General features: G+C 33.8%; 1 protein-coding gene across 3 annotated transcripts in view; it reads right to left on the minus strand.

Annotated features, from left to right (window-relative positions):
• KIF27 (kinesin family member 27) overlaps positions 1-19,176 on the minus strand; it is a 111,846-nt gene that overhangs the window by 66,704 nt on the left and 25,966 nt on the right. For 2 of the 3 annotated variants that reach the window (XM_074280155.1, XM_074280154.1), the window contains 2 exons: positions 14,549-15,525; positions 10,569-10,712 (listed from right to left, as the gene is read on the minus strand). In XM_074280155.1, coding sequence (XP_074136256.1) covers positions 10,569-10,712; positions 14,549-15,478 — 1,074 coding nt within the window. In that variant the 5' untranslated portion in view covers positions 15,479-15,525. The remainder of the gene's footprint in view (positions 1-10,568; positions 10,713-14,548; positions 15,526-19,176) is intronic. The other variant, XM_074280156.1, reaches the window with a different exon arrangement.

Raw genomic sequence — 19,176 nt, forward strand, 5'->3', positions numbered from 1 at the left:
CTCATCATTAAAATGAAAGGTTTAGACAAGATAAGAATATCCCTTTTGAGATCCCTTCTGGTACTAAAACTACAATTAAAAATCTTCATCTTTCAGGATCAAGATGACATATTAGAGGAAGCACTACAGCCTAGCTTTTCCAACATTTTCCTTCAAACAACTTTAAAACAAATGCCTCAAATAAAAATCTAAAGCAGCATAGCTAACAAAAGACTGGGAGTGAGACATTTTTCTAGTCCAAGATAACTCAGAAAATTAGAAGCAAAGATTTATGACATTGGTTGCCTGAAGTGGATACAGTGGCGATAAAAACAGTGGGCCTTGAAAAAGTTGTCAAACTGTGCATACCCTTTGACCCAGTAGTACTACTACTGGGTCTATATCCCAAAGAAATACTAAAGAGCGGAAAGGGACCTGTATGTGCCAAAATGTTTGTGGCAGCTCTTTTTGTTGTAGCTAGAAACTGGAAGATGAATGGATGTCCATCAATTGGAGAATGGTTGGGTAAATTGTGGTATATGAAGGTTATGGAATATTATTGCTCTGTAAGAAATGACCAGCAGGAGGAATACAGAGAGGCTTGGAGAGATTTACATCAACTGTTGCTGAGTGAAATGAGCAGAACCAGAAGATCACTATACACTTCAACAACAATACTGTATGAGGATGTATTCTGATGGAAGTGGAAATCTTCAACATAGAGAAGATCCAACTCACTTCCAGTTGATCAATGATGGACAGAAATAACTGCACCCAGAGAAGGAACACTGGGAAGTGAATGTAAATTGTTAGCACTACTGTATATCTACCCAGGTTACTTATACCTTCGGAAGCTAATAATTAATGTGCAACAAGAAAATGGTATTTACACACATATATTGTATCTAGGTTATATTGTAACACATGTAAAATGTATGGGATTACCTGTCATGGGGGGGGGGGGAGGGAGTGGAGGGAGGGAGGGGATAATTTGGAAAAATGAATAAAAAAAAAAAAAAAAGTAAGCTCCTTGAGCAGAGGGATGATTTTGCTTTTCTGTTGTATCCCTACCATTTAGCTCAGTGGCACAAAGTAGATATTTAAATAAATATTTTCTTTTCTTCTTTAAAAAAAAAAAAAAAAAAAAAAAAACAGTGGGCCTTGGAAGTGGTGGTAATAGCACTACCAGCATTTTGGAAGTTCTTAGCCCAGAGATAGTAAGGAGCTTAGAATACATGTCAGAAAGGGATTACAAGGGACTCCAGTGCTAGAAATGAATACAGGATCAGGTGTTCAAAACTGCCTTGTCTATATCTACTTCCAGGTCTCAGTTCTAGGTTGGAGGGGAAGTGCTTGTGCTTATGGTTGCAAAGGAACAAGGGCTCTAAACATTTGTGGCTGTAAGGGAGCAGGGGACCTTTATGGATATAAAGACCAAAGCACAAACCAAGAGAGCAGTCCCTACATCTCTCTCTCTCTGTCACATCATCTTGGAAGCATTGAAAACTTACAAACCCTAAGTATCAGCTGTGAAAAAGCAGAATAAAAAAAAGCTTGTAGCTTGGGTCTATATATCCTCTTCCTCTTTAGGTAATTAGAGCCCAACTTTAAAATAAAGTTGAAAGTTAAGAAATAGGGGGCAGCTAGATAGAGCATTGTCCCTGAAGTCAAAAGGACCCAAGTTCAAAATCTAGTGTATGATCACTTAACTGTAACTGTCTCATAATAATAATAATAATAATAAAATAAATGTTAAGGAATAAACTGGGAAAATGAGCAAACAACAACAAAAAGAACTTGATCATAAAAAAATACTACTTTGGCAACAGGAAGAGGAAGATAAACAAAAAATGATAATGTTGAAACACCTACAATTTAAAAAAAAAAACAAAACAAAAAAACAAAACCTTAGAGAAATATGCAAACTAGGTACAAGACTAAAAAGAAATCCTGGAAGAACTAAAGAATAAACTAGAAACTTTTTATTTTAAAAATCAAATAAAGATGATGATAGAGGGAAAACTAGGAAAAGAAATGAGACTGAAGAAAATTTTAAGAGAATTAATTATTGTCTTGGCAAAAGAGGCGCACATGTGCAAGCACACATGGAAACTAACAACTTACAAACCAGAACTGGCCAAATGGCAAAAGAGGTAAAAAAAAAAAAATCTCAAAAAAATTCTTTGAAAATTAGAATTTGGGAAAAGCTAGAATGAAAGAGGAATGAGGCAGAAACTTGTCTGACTTCTCTGCCAAATTCCACCAAAAAAATGAATAATGACTCTAAACAAATTTAGAATGGCAGAACCAGCCCCCTCCCCGCAAAAAAAGAAGGCATGAAACAATTTTCCAGCCCTAGAGAATTTAGTTGGTCAGCAGGAAAGGTCTGTTGTACAAGACAAGAGTGTAATGCAGGCCAGGCCAGTGCAGACTGGGTTCCAGGAAAACTAGGAGCAGGCCTCAGAATGTCTAAATCAGTGGCAGCCATGGCAATTTCCAGACCTCTCAGACCACAGATGCCAAAGACAACTTAGAAACTCAGCAGGAAAAGTCTGTTGCAAAAGGTGACACGAAAGTACTAGAGGCTATGCTAGCGCAGCCCCAAGCCTAGCAAACTAGAAGCAGGTCTTAAGAATCACCACATTAACAGTAGAGAAGAAGCTGCTTCTAGAGCTCTCAGTGCACAGACAGTAGGGGGATCAAACAATTGTGTCAGAAGATTACTAAGGTCTCTTTGCTAACACTGAGGCAGAACTCTGTGGCTCTGCCCATACTCAGATCCAGGACACAATCCTGGGTAGCAATCTCAGGGTGACAAGGAAAACTAGTATACCAGACCTTGTAGCCACAGTGGACTAGAGACCTTCCTCAGAAATGCAAAATAGAAAAGGGTGCTTGTGATCACTCACAGACCTAAGCATAGGCCAGATTACTAAACACACCTCTCCTAAAATCTCACCTTGGAAGAATTGAAAACTTATAGGCTCTAGAAGTACCTCTGAAAACAGCTACACAAAACCCCTCAAGCTTGGGACAGTGCACCCTCCATCCTGGAAATAGAGCCCTACTTTAACAAAGAGTAATAGTTAAGTAATGGGGAGGGAGGATGTGCAAACAACAGAAAATGTGCAAACAGAAACAATAGAAAAACTTTCTGATCACAAAAAGATACTAAAGAGACAAGGAAGATCAAAACACACTCAAGAAAATAACAAAATCAAAGTTCCTATATCAGAAAAGACTTTTAAAATCAAATAAGAGACTGAAGAAAAACTAAAAACAAACAAAAAAAAATCCAAGAAAACAAGATTATGAGAGAAAAAGTTAAACAATTAGAAAAGAAGATAATAAAGTCTTAAAGAAGAAAATTTTTTTGGAAATTAGAATATGACAAGGGAAATTCAGTGAAGCTATAAGAGACCAAGAAATAATAAGAAAACTATAAAGAATGAAAAAATTGAAGAGAATGAAATAACAGATCTGGAGAACAGATCAAGGAGAGAAAATTTAATAATAATTGGACTACCTAAAAGCTGTAACCAAAGGAAAAAAAAAAAACACCCTTGACATAATAATGAAAGAATTAATGAAAATTGTCTTAGAGTGATAAAACACAGAAGAGGAAGTATAAATAGAAAAAATCCACCAACTTCCACACTCAGAGAAATCCTTTGTGGAAAACAGGAACATTTTTGGCAAATCTCAAAATCCCCAGAATAAAAGAGAAAATTTTGTAAGAAATAAAAAAAAATTCAAATATGCTGGAGCTACAATTAGAATTATTCAGGATTTATCAGTAATTACAATAAAAGACCACAGGTCCTGAAATAATATATATTGGCAATCAAAATAACGAGGCCCACATTTCCTAGATATGTGACCTTGGACAAGTCACTTAACCCTAATTGTCTCAGCAAAAAAAAAAAACAACAAAAAACAAAAAACTAGGCCTGTGGCCAAAAATATAGCCAGCAAAATTATCCATAAAATTGAATGGAAGGGGCAGCTAGGTGGGGCGCAGTGGATAGAACACAGCCCTGAAGTCAGGAGGACCTGAGTTCAAATGTAACTTCAGACACTTAACACTTCCTCCATGTGTGACCCTGGGGCAAATCACATAACTCCAATTGCCTCAGCATTAAAAAAAAAAAAAAAAAAAAAAAAAAAAAAAATTGAATGGAAAATAAATGGACATTCAACAAACTTGCAGATTTTCAGGACTTTGTCTCAAGTTTCAACCAAATTTTAACTTAATAGAAAATTTAATACATAATAAGAGCCAATATCAAAAATTAATTTCAAGGAACTCAACATGGAAAAACTGTTAAGTTTTTTACATGGAAATGCATAATATATGTGTAAGACTGACATTAGTAATTGGATAGCTCAATAGAAAGATCAGGGCTGAGTTGAGTATGATCTGATTCTAAACAACAAAACTGTCTAGGAAAAAGTAAAAAAAATATTAAGATGCAGAAAAGAATGATTCAGAGGCATTGGGGGGCAGGACTAGTAGTTCTGAATTCACATTTCACATCAGGAATAAGTTAAATAGGCAATGCTACATATCTACCATGAAGTGTATAATAGTACCTTCCAAAATCTGTAAAGAAATAAGGGAGGAGGAAATAGGATAAGGAGGGGTATAGACAGGTATGTAGAGTAATGATAGTAGGACAAGGTGTATAGATTAATAACAGAGATAGAGAGGAGAGAAATGGGTAGCATAAGATAAAATGGGGTACAAAAGGGTTTTTAGATAAATGGGGGTAGGATAAAATATGTAGATTAATGGGAATAGAATAAAAAGGGAAGGAAAGGATGGGGGGAAGTTAATAATTGTAAGACAAGTTAAGGGGAACTAAAGTAGAAGAATTAGCAGGCATAGGAAATAGATATACACAAACACTGCAACAAGGATCAGGAGGATAATTTATTAGAAGAAAAAGTAGGGCTGGTAATCACTGATCTTAATACAAAATATTTATAATAGTTCTTTTTTTGGGCACAAAGAATTGGAAACTGAGGGGATGTCCATCAATTGGGGTATGTGATTATGATAGAATATTATTGTGCTATAAGAAATGAGCAGAATGCTCTCAGAAAAAACCTGGAAAGACTTCCATGAGCTGATAACAAAGTAAATGTACTGAATACAGAAATACTGTAAGATAATCAGCAAAATATTGATCCCAGACAACTCTGAAAGATTTATGATGAAAGAACTGATAGTGTCTGAATACAGATTGAAGCATGGTGTTTTTTTTTTACACTTTTGCTTAAAGCACTTTTTTTTTGGGGGGGGTTCCTTTGTTTTCTTTCACAACATGACTATTATGGAAAAATTTTGCATGACTACACATGTAAAACCTATATTGAATTGCTTGTCTTTTCTCAATGAAGAGAATGGGGAGGAAGGAAGGGAAAATATCTGGAATGTTGTAAACATGTATGGAGGAAAATAAAAATATTAAATTAAAAAATTAGAATTGGGCAAGTGGGATCTGATGATTCTATGAGATATAAAGAAACAATTAAACAAAGTCAGAGGAATGAAAATATTTTTAAAATGTAAAATAAAAATATCTCAATGGGAAAACAACTGACCTGGAGAATATTATCAAGGGAATATCATTTTTAAGATTATTGGAAAACCACATTCAAAAAAGAGATCCTAAAATGACTCTCAGGAATTTTACAGCCAAATTCCAGAGCTCCCAGACCATGGAAAGAATGCTGTAGGTGGTCAGAAAGAAACATTCAAACACTGGAACTAAAATTAGGATCATACAAAATTGAGTAGCTATCATATTAAAAGAACGGGAGAGACTTAGAATATGATATTCCTTAAGGAAAAAGAGCTAGAATTACAACCAATAATAACTTACTCAGCAAAACTGAATATAATACTTCAGGAAAAAGTGGATATTTAATGAAATAGAAGACTTTCAAGCATTTCTGAGGAAAAGACCAGAAATAGAATAGGTAATCTGAAATTCAAACACATACCCAAGAGAAGTATAAAAAGGTAAATATGAAAGAGAAATCATAAGGGGTTTTATAAGATTAAACTGTTTACATTCCTGTATGAAAAATAATATATATGATTGCTAAGAATTTTATAATTTTTAGAGCAGTTAGAAGGAATCGACAATGACAGAGGGCACATGTTTGAGTCAATTATGTTGGAATGATTTTTTTTTAAATAAGAGGGAGATAAAAGAGAAATACAGAAGAAGGGGGAAATGAGAAAAAGAATAGGTAAAATTATCTCAATAAAAAGGCACACAAATTGGAAATTGAGTAGATGCTCATCAGTTGGAGAATGGTTGAATAAGTTATGGTAAATGAATGTTATGGAATATTATTCTATAAGAAACAATCAGCAGGATAATTTCAGAGAAGCCTGGAGAGACTTACATGAAGTGATGCTAAGTGAAATAAGCAAAACCAGGATACACGGAAACAAGAAGATTATTCGACGATCAATTCTGATGGATATGGTTCTTTTCAACAATGAGATGATCCAGGCCAGTTTCAATGATCTTGTGATGAATAGAGCCATTTACACTCAGAGAGAAGACTGTAGGGACTAAATGTGAATCACAACATAACATTTTCACTCTTTTTGTTGCTCCAGTCTCAGTCCCATCAGTAAGAGGTCTATCCCCTGGAAAAGAGTTTGGGACAATTTCCTCTGAATCCTAGGAGCAGAGCTCAACTTTTAAAAATGAGCAAAAAAGCAAAAAGAGATCTGAATATAGAAAGTTATTATGGAGACAAGGAAGATCAGAAAACCCAGAAGAGAACAACAAAGGCAAAAGATCTTCAGGTGAAACCTGAAAGGAGGATATAAACTAATCTTCCAGCTCAAAAGGCCCTCTTGGAAGAATTCAAAAAGGATCTTAAAAAAAATAAATAGAAGAAAAATGGGGGAAAGAAATGAATGCTAAGCCAGAGAAGCATGAAAGATTAGGTATAAAAGAGCCAGTAGCTTAGAAAAGGAAAACACAGAAACTGGCTGAAGAAAACAACTTAAAAAATAAATTTGTTGAAATGGAAAAAGAGAACACCATCTTAAAAAACTGAATTATCAAAATGGAAAAAAAATCCATTGAACAAAACAACTCCTTTAAAAGTATAATTGATCAAATGCAAAAAGAGGTTTAAAAAAGCTAACTGAAGAAAATAATTCATTAAAAATTAGAACTGGACAAATTGAAATAAATGTCTCAATGAGATACCAAGAACCAGTCAAACAAAATCAATCAATCAATAAATAAATAAATGAAATTTTAAAATAGAAGAAAATGTAAAATGCTTCATTGGAAAAACAACAGCCCTAGAAAAGAGACCCAGAAGAAACAATCTAAGAATTTTTGGACTACCTGAAAGCCAAGATGAAAAAAATAACTGGACATCATCTTTCAAAAAATCATTAAGGTAAACTGCCTTGATGTCATGCAACCAGAAGTTAAAACAGGCAACTAAAAGGATCTACCAATCACCACCTAAAAGAGATCCCAAAATGAAAACTCCAACTATTACAGCTGAAGTCTAGAATTATCAAATCAAGGAGAAATTAAAGGAAATAGAATAGACATGAATCAACTAGAAAACTACCAGAAGCAATTAACAATTTTAGCAAAGTTGCAGAATATAAAATAAACCCACATAAAGCATTGGCATTTCTATATGTTACCAACAAAGTCCAGCAGAGCAAGAGATAGAAATAACTGTAGATATTATAAAATATTTGGGAATTTACCTGTCAAGACAAAGCCAGAAACTATATGAACATAATTACCTAACACTTTTCACACAAATAAAGTTGCATCTAAACAATTGGAAGTGTTCATGGGTAAGCCCAGCTAATATAACAAAAATGGCAATTCTATATAAATTAATCTACTTATTCAGTGCCATATCAATCAAACTGCCAAGAAATTACTTTATAGAGCTAGAAAAATAATAACAAAATTCATTTGGAACAACAAAAGTCAAAAATTTCAAGGAAATTAATGAAAAAATACAAATGAAGGTGACCTAGCTATTCCAGACCTAAAACTTATTATAAAGCAGTAGTCATCAAAAATATCTGGTAGTAGCCAAGAAATAAGAGTAGTGGATCAGTGGAACAGATTAGGTTCACAAGGCACAAGAGCCAATGACTATAGTAATCAAGTATTTGATAAACACAGACTCCAGCTTTTGGGATAAGAACTTTCTATTTGAAAAAAAAACAAAAACAAAAACAAAAAAACTGCTGGGAAAAATTGGAAATAGTTATGGCGGAAACCAGGCACTGACCAATACTTAACATCCTATACCAAGATAAGGTCAAAATAGGTTCATGATTTAGACATAAAGGATGATACCATAAGCAAATTCAGATAACAAGGAAGAGTCTACCTCTCAGATCTGTGAAGAAAGAAGGAAGTTATGGCCAAAGAAGAACTATAGATCATTATGAAATTCAAAATGGATTAATTTTAAAAGTTTTTGTTCAAACAAAACCAATGCAGTCAAGATTAGAAGGAAAGCAGAAAACTTGTGGGGAAAATTTACATCAAAGCTTTTTGATATTTCTCTAAAATATATAGAGACTCAAATTTATAATAATACAAGTCATTCTCCAGTTGGTAAATGGTCAAAGGATATGAACAGAAATTTTCAGACAAAGAAATTTAAACCATTTCTAGCCATATGAAAAATTATCTAAATCATTATTGATTAAAGAAATGCAAATTAAGACAACTCTGAGATACTACTACACACCTCTCAGATTGGCTAAGATGACAGTAAAGATAATAATTGTTGGAGGCGATGTGGGAAAACTGGCATACTAATGCACTATTGGTGGAATTGTGAACTGATCATTCTGGAGAGCAATTTGTTACTATGTCCAAAGGGCTATCCAACTGTGCATTCCTTTGGATCTAGCAGTGTCTCTATTGGGTCTGTATCCCAAAGAGATCATAAGAAAGAGAAAAGAATACAAATGTGCAACAATGTTTGTAGCTGCCCTTTTTGTAGTGGCAAGGAATAGGAAACTGAGTGGGATGAAAATACTGTGCTTTAAAACACATTCAAGTATCCATTATTTTTTCTCTGTATTTGTGGATAGCACTTTTCATCTTAATTCTATTGGCATTATCTTGAATCACCATATGGCTGAGAAGGGCCAAGTCTATCACAGTTGATCATCACATAATCTTGTAGAATAAATGTACAATATTCTGATTTTGCTCAATTCACTCAGCATTATTTCATATAAATATTTCCAGGCTTTTCTGAAATCAGTCTGCTCATTTCTTAAAGGACAATAATATTCCATTATATTCATATATCATAACTTATTCAGCCATTCACCAACTAATGGACATTTATTCAATTTCTAATTCTTTGCCATTACAAAAAGGGCTGCTACAAACATTTTTGCACATGTAGACCCTTTTTTTTATGATCTCTTTGGGACACAGACCTAACAATGACACTGCTGGATCAAATGTCTCCTTAACATCTTGACAAGATCTACGATTAAAAAAAAAAAAATTATCTTGAGAGACAAAAGGCCCAAAAGATACCTAAGAGATATTCAAGGTAAGAGGGCAGGAAATATCAAATAATCTGGAAAAGAAATGGTCAAACAAGTAGGAAAACCAGGAGAGAGTAATATAGAAGCCATGGGAAAAGATACTATATCAAGGAAGAAATATTCAAAAATATGAAAAAGTTTTGGGTTAGTAGATGTCTTTTATTCTTGAAAAAGAGTCAAGTTACAGTGTGTCTGAATGTTATCATTGTCTTTCCCTCCTCTTCCTTCTTTAAACTAATTCTCATAAAGTAATCTGACATTAGCTATTTATAGTTTATATTAATGCCAAATTTATCTCTCCTAAGGGCATGTGCATCTTAAATAATATCTCTATTTATAAAAATGAAAAAAAATTTTTAATCATACACTAAAGGAATTTCAGGCCTCAAAAATTATACACCAGGAAAGGAAGGAAGCAAGAGTTGTTTACCCCAGAAATATTTCACATGTATCAGCTAGGTGAAATAAAGATTGGCCCAAATGTATGAATATTTAATCAGGAATAAAGGAATGTTCAAAATGAGAATTAAATAACATAAGGGAACTATGAGAATATTTTAAAAGAAAAAATGATTGCCTGAATTGTTATTTTTATATCTAATGGTACAAAACATATTAATATCAGTTTCTCTTAAAAACCCAGGGAAGAAAGGATAAAGAAAAGCATTTAAAATACCACAAAGACAGACCTCCACAACCTATCCCATCATTGGTTGTGTGTAAAATGTAGATCATTTGATTTTTAAAAAATATTAACAAAATTTTTAAATGTTTCCACTTTAAAAAAATAAAATAAAATATCCCTTGCATTTAAATCTTTTAGAAGTTTATATTTAGAATTTTGCAAACCCTAAGTATTTTTCAAAGTTGTGAAAGATTTTAGATTAAAATGATCTAAGACAACACTACATTATTTTTATAATCATCTAATACAAGCATTAAGTTTAATTACATATTCTATTTTGACTAAATTGTCATAATGCAGTCATACCTGTAATCTATTCACTTTTTGTGCCTCTTTCAAAGACAGCAAATGTTCTTTGTTTTCCTGTGTCATCGTTTGCATCTGATGCTGTAATTCCTTCAACTCCAATTCTTTCTGATTGAATACTACTTCATCAGCAGCTAGAGCACACTAGATATAAGTAATCCAAACATATTGCGACACAATGGAAGAAAAAAGATTAGGGTTCATGAAAAATAACTAACTCTCCTAAAGCAGGAGGCTATGATCAACCCCCTTCAACTCATGCCCTCAAAATCTCTCTCTTTTTCCCGCAGGATACAAACCCTTCTTAGCTGTACCCCATCTTTAAAATCCTTGAAAATATTTAGTCCTGGTACAGTGTGACAGGAAAGCAGTTCATTAGAGCTATAATATAAGGATTCAGTTAAAGCAATGAGGCAGTTGACATTTAACTTGAAAAAGAAGTATCAATGACTTTTTCCCCCTGCATTATTTTTCTCAGAAACTAAATAGAACAATTGATCCAATGTTTCTTTTTGTGAATGGGGCTACTAAGAATAAGTTAAAGATTTATGAATATAAAATAAATTTTTCACTATACATTAAGATTCACAAGCAGCCATGCACAATCAAAATCTTTAAATAAGATATTATACTGGCACATTCAAAGATTAACTATAAAAATTCTCATGTACACATGGCTCTTCAAGAAATAGTAAGGAATAGTAGAAAGGATAGTGTACTAAGAATTAGAATACTAGTCTTAGGTCTTCTATTTAGGTATATGTAACCCTAGATAAACACTTTATTTCTATAGGCTCCAGTTCCCTAATATGTAAGAGCTGGATAAAAATAAAAGCCAAAGTGCTCTTCCAATTCTGAAATTCTGTGATCAGTTGAACAGTATCATGAAGTAAAATAAACACACATGTAATTTATATCACGAATAATATTTCCCACACATAGATAAGTATCCATTTTCAAATGTTCAAAAATATTTTAAAATAGAATCCCTAATCTACATAATTCAATTTGATTTAAAATAGTACTAATAAGGAACTTATTAGGTGCCAGGAACTGTGGAAGATGTTAGAGATACAAAAAAGGAAACATTCCCAATCTTCAAGAAGCTTATAGTCTGTCAAAATGTCTTTCATTACAAAGTTACTTAATATTAAAATTAAAATTACTGTATTGATTGCTGAGATGGTCATTAACAGGTAGATAGTAATTAAGTAAGGTAGATAGGGCAAGTATTATTCTCATCTTACAAATGAGAAAACTGAAACTAAGGCTTTGAGATCCCAGAACTAACAATATGAAGGAGGATTAGATCTCAGATCTCCCGATTTAAGTTCAGAGCTCTATTCTACATTATGTAATGAAGTGTGTGTGTATATATGTATATATATATACATATATATACCCCCCCTTTTTGGCTGGGGTTAAGTGACTTGCCCAGGGTCACACAGCTAGGAAGTGTTAAGTGTCTGAGACCAGATTTGAACTGGGGTCCTCCTGAATTCAAGGCTGGTGATCTATCCACTGCGCCATTTAGCTGCCCCGAAGTGTATATATTTTTAAAACTCACAAATATATATGCCACATAGATAACAAAAAGGAGTACACATAGATAACAAAAAGGAGTACTGAGTAAACTTCTAAATAAATAAGCTATTGACTTAATTTGAATATTTCCATCTCTTTATTAATGGATTTAATATATTTGCTCTTTCAGTTCTATACATTTTTCCATTTTTTCATGCTATATTATATATGCATTGATTTTTTAACTTATTATTCACTAAAAGACAACTTTACTTTTAAGATGGCTTTAGATATAACCACTGATTTTCCAACAGTTGCAGGCAAAAAAAAAAAAAAAAAAAGCCTCAGATTTATAGAAAAGGAAAAAACTAAGTTCACAAGCTCTTTTCCAATTAGGGTATTTTAGTAATCTTTTGTGAGCTAAAAGACTATAACACATTCTTGTCAATTTCTGTAAGAAGCCGTTCTGGTCAGTAATGTCTGACTCCCTACCACCTCTTCAACAAAAATTCTACTGGAATCATACATTCTATAAAACCCTCATTCCAGCAAGCAAAATGGAAATTTTATGGTAACTCAAGCCAGAATTCTGGTGATACCTGACAAAATTTTAAGTACCAATGGTGTAAAGAATTAAGGGATAAAAAGATCAAGGTCATGAGAAAAAAATCAGTCCCAGTTCCCTAGGTGGTAACTCATAGGAGCTACCTCAATTTCCCAGTGGTGTCTGATGGCCTGAGTCCCAAGGATTAAAAAAGTTAGCCATTATCTTTTCTCCTTCTCACAACATTTACCTTGCCTACAGTCTCCCCAGGTATCCTGTAGTTTCATCAAAGCTATCACTCTAGTTAATCCTTAAGACTGAGGTCCATCAATGTTTCCAGCTGACTGCTAATTTGTTACATCTAAAAAGTATCAGAAGGTTAACAGAGAGGAAAAACAAAAAACATAAAAGAAAAGAAAGAAGGGAAAAGCAAAGAGGTGTATACTGCATAAAACTAAAGAATAACTTTAGGTAACTCAGGGCCAGTTTAAAATGAAGCTCCTCTATGACATCTTTCCCAATCCCCCAATTAGCATCAATCCTATTCAATCACTTATCAGACCTCACAAAGCACTTAGTGTCTGCCTCTGATGTGAAATCACATCTGCTTTTGGTTTTGAGTTGTAATTTTCTGTATCTTAGCTTCCTATTCTATAGTGAATTCCAAGAGGAAAAGGAATTTTTAAACTTCCTCTTATTGTACATTCTTTATGTGCTGGGGCAGGATCATTTAAGAAATTTTTATTAAAATGGAAGGTGCCACAGTTTGTCTACAACTATTCCTAAATCTAGGGTATGAAGTAAATGGAGAGCAAGTTTAAAATACAGGTAGAAAAAGGAAGTTACTCCTCCCCTTGGACTGAATATGAATTTTATGGAATTGAAGAGAACAGGCAGCAAAGGAAAAAAAAAAACAAAACAAAAAACAAACCAACTTCCTCATCTACATGCATATCCCAAATTTACTACTTCTGTGGTCTAATAAATCTCCTTGCCTCTTTTGTCTATGAAGGTGATTCAGTATCCCTGGGTCTTTGGCCTGGTTTAAGGCCAACTAATATCACTATTCAAAAATGTTTATAGGATAAATCAGAATTTGCTACAATAGCAAAAAACCCCATTAATATTAAAAACCCAGACAATGCTTCATAATTGTTTGAGAAGCAGAGAGATAACATTCAGGATACTTTTTTGGGGGTCCAGACCTTCCACTTATGAGGATAGGAACCCTTCAGTGAGGAACTTCCCTCTATTGCACAGAGGCTCCTCTATTACAATTCAGTAGTCTTGATGAGCAGCCCAGGACACTGACACCTGAAAAGACTTGTCCAGAATCCCAGGGCCAGTCCTAGTCCATGACCCAGGTCTAGGTTAGCTCTCTAACCACAATGTTATCTTGCCTCTCCTATTTTAAGCCAATGTTTCGACATAAGACTTACTGAGACAATATAGCTTTCCCTCTTGTGTAATGCTAAATTTTTCTTACCATGTTTTTTTACTATTAAAAATAAGTAATTCAGGAATACAGGAATATTTTTTTTCTTTTAAGGATCACTTAGCCCCGGGGAGAGAGGGAACACCTTTATTGCAGTTCATGCAAGTAAAAAATAATTTAATTCTGGGTTATTTTTAACTACAAGACAAAAAAATTTTTTTAAATGCACTACTCATTGATTTGCTCTATGAACTAAGCACAGGGTCTATAAAACTCTTAAATACATTTCCTTTGCATATTAGGTTAAGTAAAAATAGGAATAAGGAAAAGCTGGAAGGGAAAGTTGATCAGAAAGGAAGAGGAAAACAAAAAAAAATGGTTAAGATTTTCTCATGATCCTTTAAAGTCTCTAAAATGTTCTAAAATATTCTCAGAATTTTCCATTTCAATTTAGTCTTTAAGGCTACATCTAAATACCTGGCATTTTTTAAGTTCTCTCTTCAGTTGGAGAACTGTAATGTGATGTGGTCCATCTTGGACATGGCCAATTCCTTGGTTACTTTTGAATGGGTTAGAAATGTCCTTCTTCATCTCCTGGGTCATGTTGAACCATTCTTGTAATCTGTGCTGCTGACTTTGAGTTAAGTTAACAACATCTTTTAGGTCAGCCAAGAAGGTGAAGGCCTCCTCAATACAATTTTGGTAACCAAAGCATTCGCCTTGAAGCTGGGCTACTTGCTCTTCAAGAGAATGGATACGACTCTTATCTCTATTCACATCCTGGGAAAGCTGGGTAGTCTGGCTCAGAGTACTAGCTTGTTGACTCTGCAAAGCTTCTCGAAGCAGTTTTATCTCAAATTCCATCTCATCCATCCTGTCCCAGTCAGGGTTGTAGTTTACGATAGGCTTATTTCTGATATTCCGTGCTCGGTTAGCATATTTGAGAGAATTTAAAGATTCATCAAAATCAGAGGATGATGGGCTGATACATGTTATCATAACAGTCTTAGCATTGCCTCCCAGGGAATCTTTTAGGATTCTGGTAATTTTAGCATCCCTATATGGGATGTGTGTGCCCTTTTTGCGTGGGTCTCCAAGAGCACTTATTACATTTCCTAAAGCCAGTAATCCACTGTTGATCTGAATGGATTCTTTGAAACGTTCACCTGTATTCCCAGTTTTAGTTGCTCTTTCTGATCCAGCCAGATCCACAAAATGGAATTTTGAAACAATTTGTCGAGCAGATTGCTGAGATATATCTTGAGCCATTTCCATACTCTTCCGACATGGTGCAAAATCCTGTTGACTAATGCTGATTGTGAAAACAGCATGAGATCTACTAGAGTGCTCATTCATTTGTGTAGTACCTGTATGACGAGCTGCATTACCCATTTCCAAAAGACTCATCACTTCATCTGCATTCTCCACTGAACATTCCTTGGCACCAACAATCACTTTAAAAAGTAAGAGAGTTTTAAGAACCACTAGTTTTCAGTCAAGATTCATTATAAATTTTATTATTGCAAAACAGTCCTAAATTATAACAACATAGGTATTTCCACTTAAAAATTGAGAATGCTTTTAAAGTATTACAGGAATAGCTTATATCACCAATAGTTTGACATTTGAGGGGGGAAAATATATATTTTAAAAGAACCAAAATGAACAAATTACAAATGTATGATTATAATTACAATTTTAAATGTGTAAATTTAAAACATTCTAACAGCAGATACTAACCAGAATATTTTGTTATTTTTTGTTATAAGCCTTCGTATGTCTATTGTCCCTAATTGATGCAAAATTGTTACTGACATTTTATATCCTTTTAATTTTCTAATAAGAAAAACAATTTTTAAATAAAAGGGGAATTCTACTTTTATTCTATATTTTTTCAGTGAATGAAGTTTTACAAAAACTCTTCAGTTCCTTAAGTTAAAAATACAAATTGGCTTTTTGTGGTGATTAACACTTTAATTCCACACTTTACACATGTTTACAATTTCATCAATGTTGGTAATCCCTCCCCCGCCAGTGTAACCGAAAATGCCTGACACACATTATAAGTATATATTTTCAAAAGTTGCTGTAGTCAAGAAAAAAAACTAGAAACAACACATCACCTTCTGGTGAACCTTCTGATTATCTGTCTATCCAAGTTTTTAATCTAGTCCTTGGATGACAGCACCTTTCTAATTATAAAGTGGGAGAAATAATAAAGTATCAGACTTGAAGACTGAAAGATCTGGGTTAAAATTCTGATACTATTTGTTTGACCCTAGGCAAGACAAATCTTTATACCTCAGTTTCCTCATCTGTAAAAAGGAGGTAATATTTATTGAACCTCTCACAGGGTTGTTGTGAGATGCAATTAAGATAATAAACAATTCTGTAAACCTTGTAAAACATTATCAATCTCAATGATTATTATTATTAAGTAGATATTCCAAAGCTTGTGGTCTCTGCTAGTAGAGTCTTCAAAAGTTGAATATAAAGAATGAGTTAGCTTCTACAATGATTGGAATAGAGCTTTACTGGAGAACCAACTTTATTCATTTTCAAATATCCGAAACATGACTAAATGGTTGTGACTTACACAGAAAAGTTATTTAAAAAATCAGATAAAGGAAAGTATTTGCATATATTAAAGGCTTATAAATTGATATTAGTAGAGATTCCCCAATCTTTTTTTTTTTTTTGAAAAGAACTATTTTTTACTTAATTGAAATCTAGAAGTTGAAAATAAGACTCACAAGCAAATGGGATACAGTGTCCATGAGCCACTGGGAAGTCAGTTGTTTCCACCATAAGTCTTGTATTATTTCAATGTAGGGAAGAAGCCATAATAATGGTAGCATAGAGAATAGAGTACCAGTAATAGTCAGGAAAACTCTTCTTCCTGAGTTCAATTCTAACCTCAGAACCTTACTAGCCTGTGATCCTGTACAAGTCACTTCAATCTGTTTGCCTCAGTTTCCTTATCTATAAAATGAACTATAGAAGGAAATAACAGATTACTCAAGTATTTTTCCAAGAAAACTTCAAATGAGATCACAAAGTCAGACAATTGAAAAACAGCTGAACAACATGACAGTGATTGCCTCCTACTCACACCATTAGAAACTCACACTGATGCTTTCTACCTAGGCTCCAAAAATTGATCCATCAATTCATACTGACCATTTGGGGACTACTGTGCCCAAAATTAAGTGCCCAGTCCCTAATATCCTCTACATCACTGGTGTCTGTGACCTCATAAGACAGGGTTATATTAGCTTATTTTCAATATCAGTACCATTAATTCCAAGACAATTTTGATGGATCATTTAAAGAGACCTCAAAATAAACTTAAAAGATCCTGTCATAACAGACCAAGGCATCCGTGACTGATATCAGATATATGCTGATCCTTTATATCCTAGAAATACAACATGAACTTGACATCCCTTTTATATGTGACACATACTATGAATTGTATATATTAGAAGCAAATCTCAACTCAGGCGTGTTTAATTTTTGGCTATCTGTACTTGAGGCATTCAATAATTAATATCCATGTTATAAACATTCGGCAAGCAATTGAATTTTTGAATTTATGTATATTTGCTTGAAGATAACTTTCTCCCTGGCTTTCAGCTTCATTTTACTTACATAGCCCTTAGTATGATACAAATCACCCCCACAAACCTCAAACATAATCCTTCGCCCTCTTATATTGCATAATTTTTATTTATGGTTCTCCCATATCTTCTCAGCAAAAAGATTCACCCCGTTCCAACGAAGAACTTGGGTTATGAAGCCTCTCATGATCACTATATAGTTATATAACTATAACCAGCTCATATACTTTCACAATCATAGTTATTGAGAGTGTTAATCCTTTATGACATTTTTGGCACACAAATCATCATCAATAATATGCTAAATTTCATTTACACCTAACCACATCATCTCCATTGCCTTTTGGGCCATCCCCAAATTTGATTCTCCAAAATTTTTTATGTTCTAGGATTTTCAGCTCTAGAGTATCATATGTGAGACAACAATGGTATTAAAATACAAATGAGTTTTAGTATCAGGGAGCAGCCAGCAATTGTTGAACACACTGTACAATCTCCCAAATGTAATTCAAACTATTGCCTTCCTCCTATTCAATGCTAGGCATGTAACTCAAAGTCCATCTGCTATGCCTGCCCAAGATATAAGTACTGATAGATTACTTTAATGAGTAGTCCATATAATTACAAATCATAATCTGAAAAATGGGTGTTCTTAATTTCCTTGTTTTTTCCTATATGGATTGTTGGGCTGAACTCTTTTGAGATGTAAAATTGATTTAGAAGCTTGATGAAATCAACACAATGTTGTCTGGGAACATAAACATCTAGAAAGCCTCACCATCTAAAGAAAACTCTTTTCCATTTAAACTATAGGCTAGACAAATTCCATGACAAGGGTATACAAATTTGATGAGCATAACTTTTCCTTGTTTTATGCTCTGACTAAAACTGATACTAAAAGAACAAAATTATCTTTGTCATTACATATATCAAAGGTTACAGTTCTACATATGCAAGGAAGATACTTTATTGAGCCTTTAGGGCTACATTTATTCTATTTTTTTAAATGTAAATCAACAAACAATAAAGACAGCAAGTTCTTATATTCTCTACAACTTTCATAGGATCATTCATTCAGTCATGTCACTGGGTTTTCATAACAATCCTCTTTCCTGGTTGCCCCCCTACCTATCTGTCCACTCTTTCTGTCTCCTCTGCTGGAAATTTTATGTCCTACTCTTATGGGTGTCCTGCCTCATCTTTCCTCTAGACTATTGCAATATCCTCCTCATTGTTTTCTCTACTTGAAATCTTTCTCCTCTTCAATCCACCCTCCATTGAGTCATCAAAAGCTGTCATTTCAATACTTAAGAAGTTGCAGTACCTATTGCTTCTAGATAAAACTACTATATTTGGCACTGAAAGCCCTTCACAATCTAGCTCCCACCTACCTGATTTTCTATTACTCCCCCTATGTCTTTATGTTCTAGTCAAAATGGATTCTTTGTTGGTCCCCATCTATGACATTCCATCTCCTGCCTCCAA

The sequence above is a fragment of the Sminthopsis crassicaudata genome, chromosome 1 (assembly GCF_048593235.1).
Source record: "Sminthopsis crassicaudata isolate SCR6 chromosome 1, ASM4859323v1, whole genome shotgun sequence".
Classification (NCBI taxonomy): domain Eukaryota; kingdom Metazoa; phylum Chordata; class Mammalia; order Dasyuromorphia; family Dasyuridae; genus Sminthopsis; species Sminthopsis crassicaudata.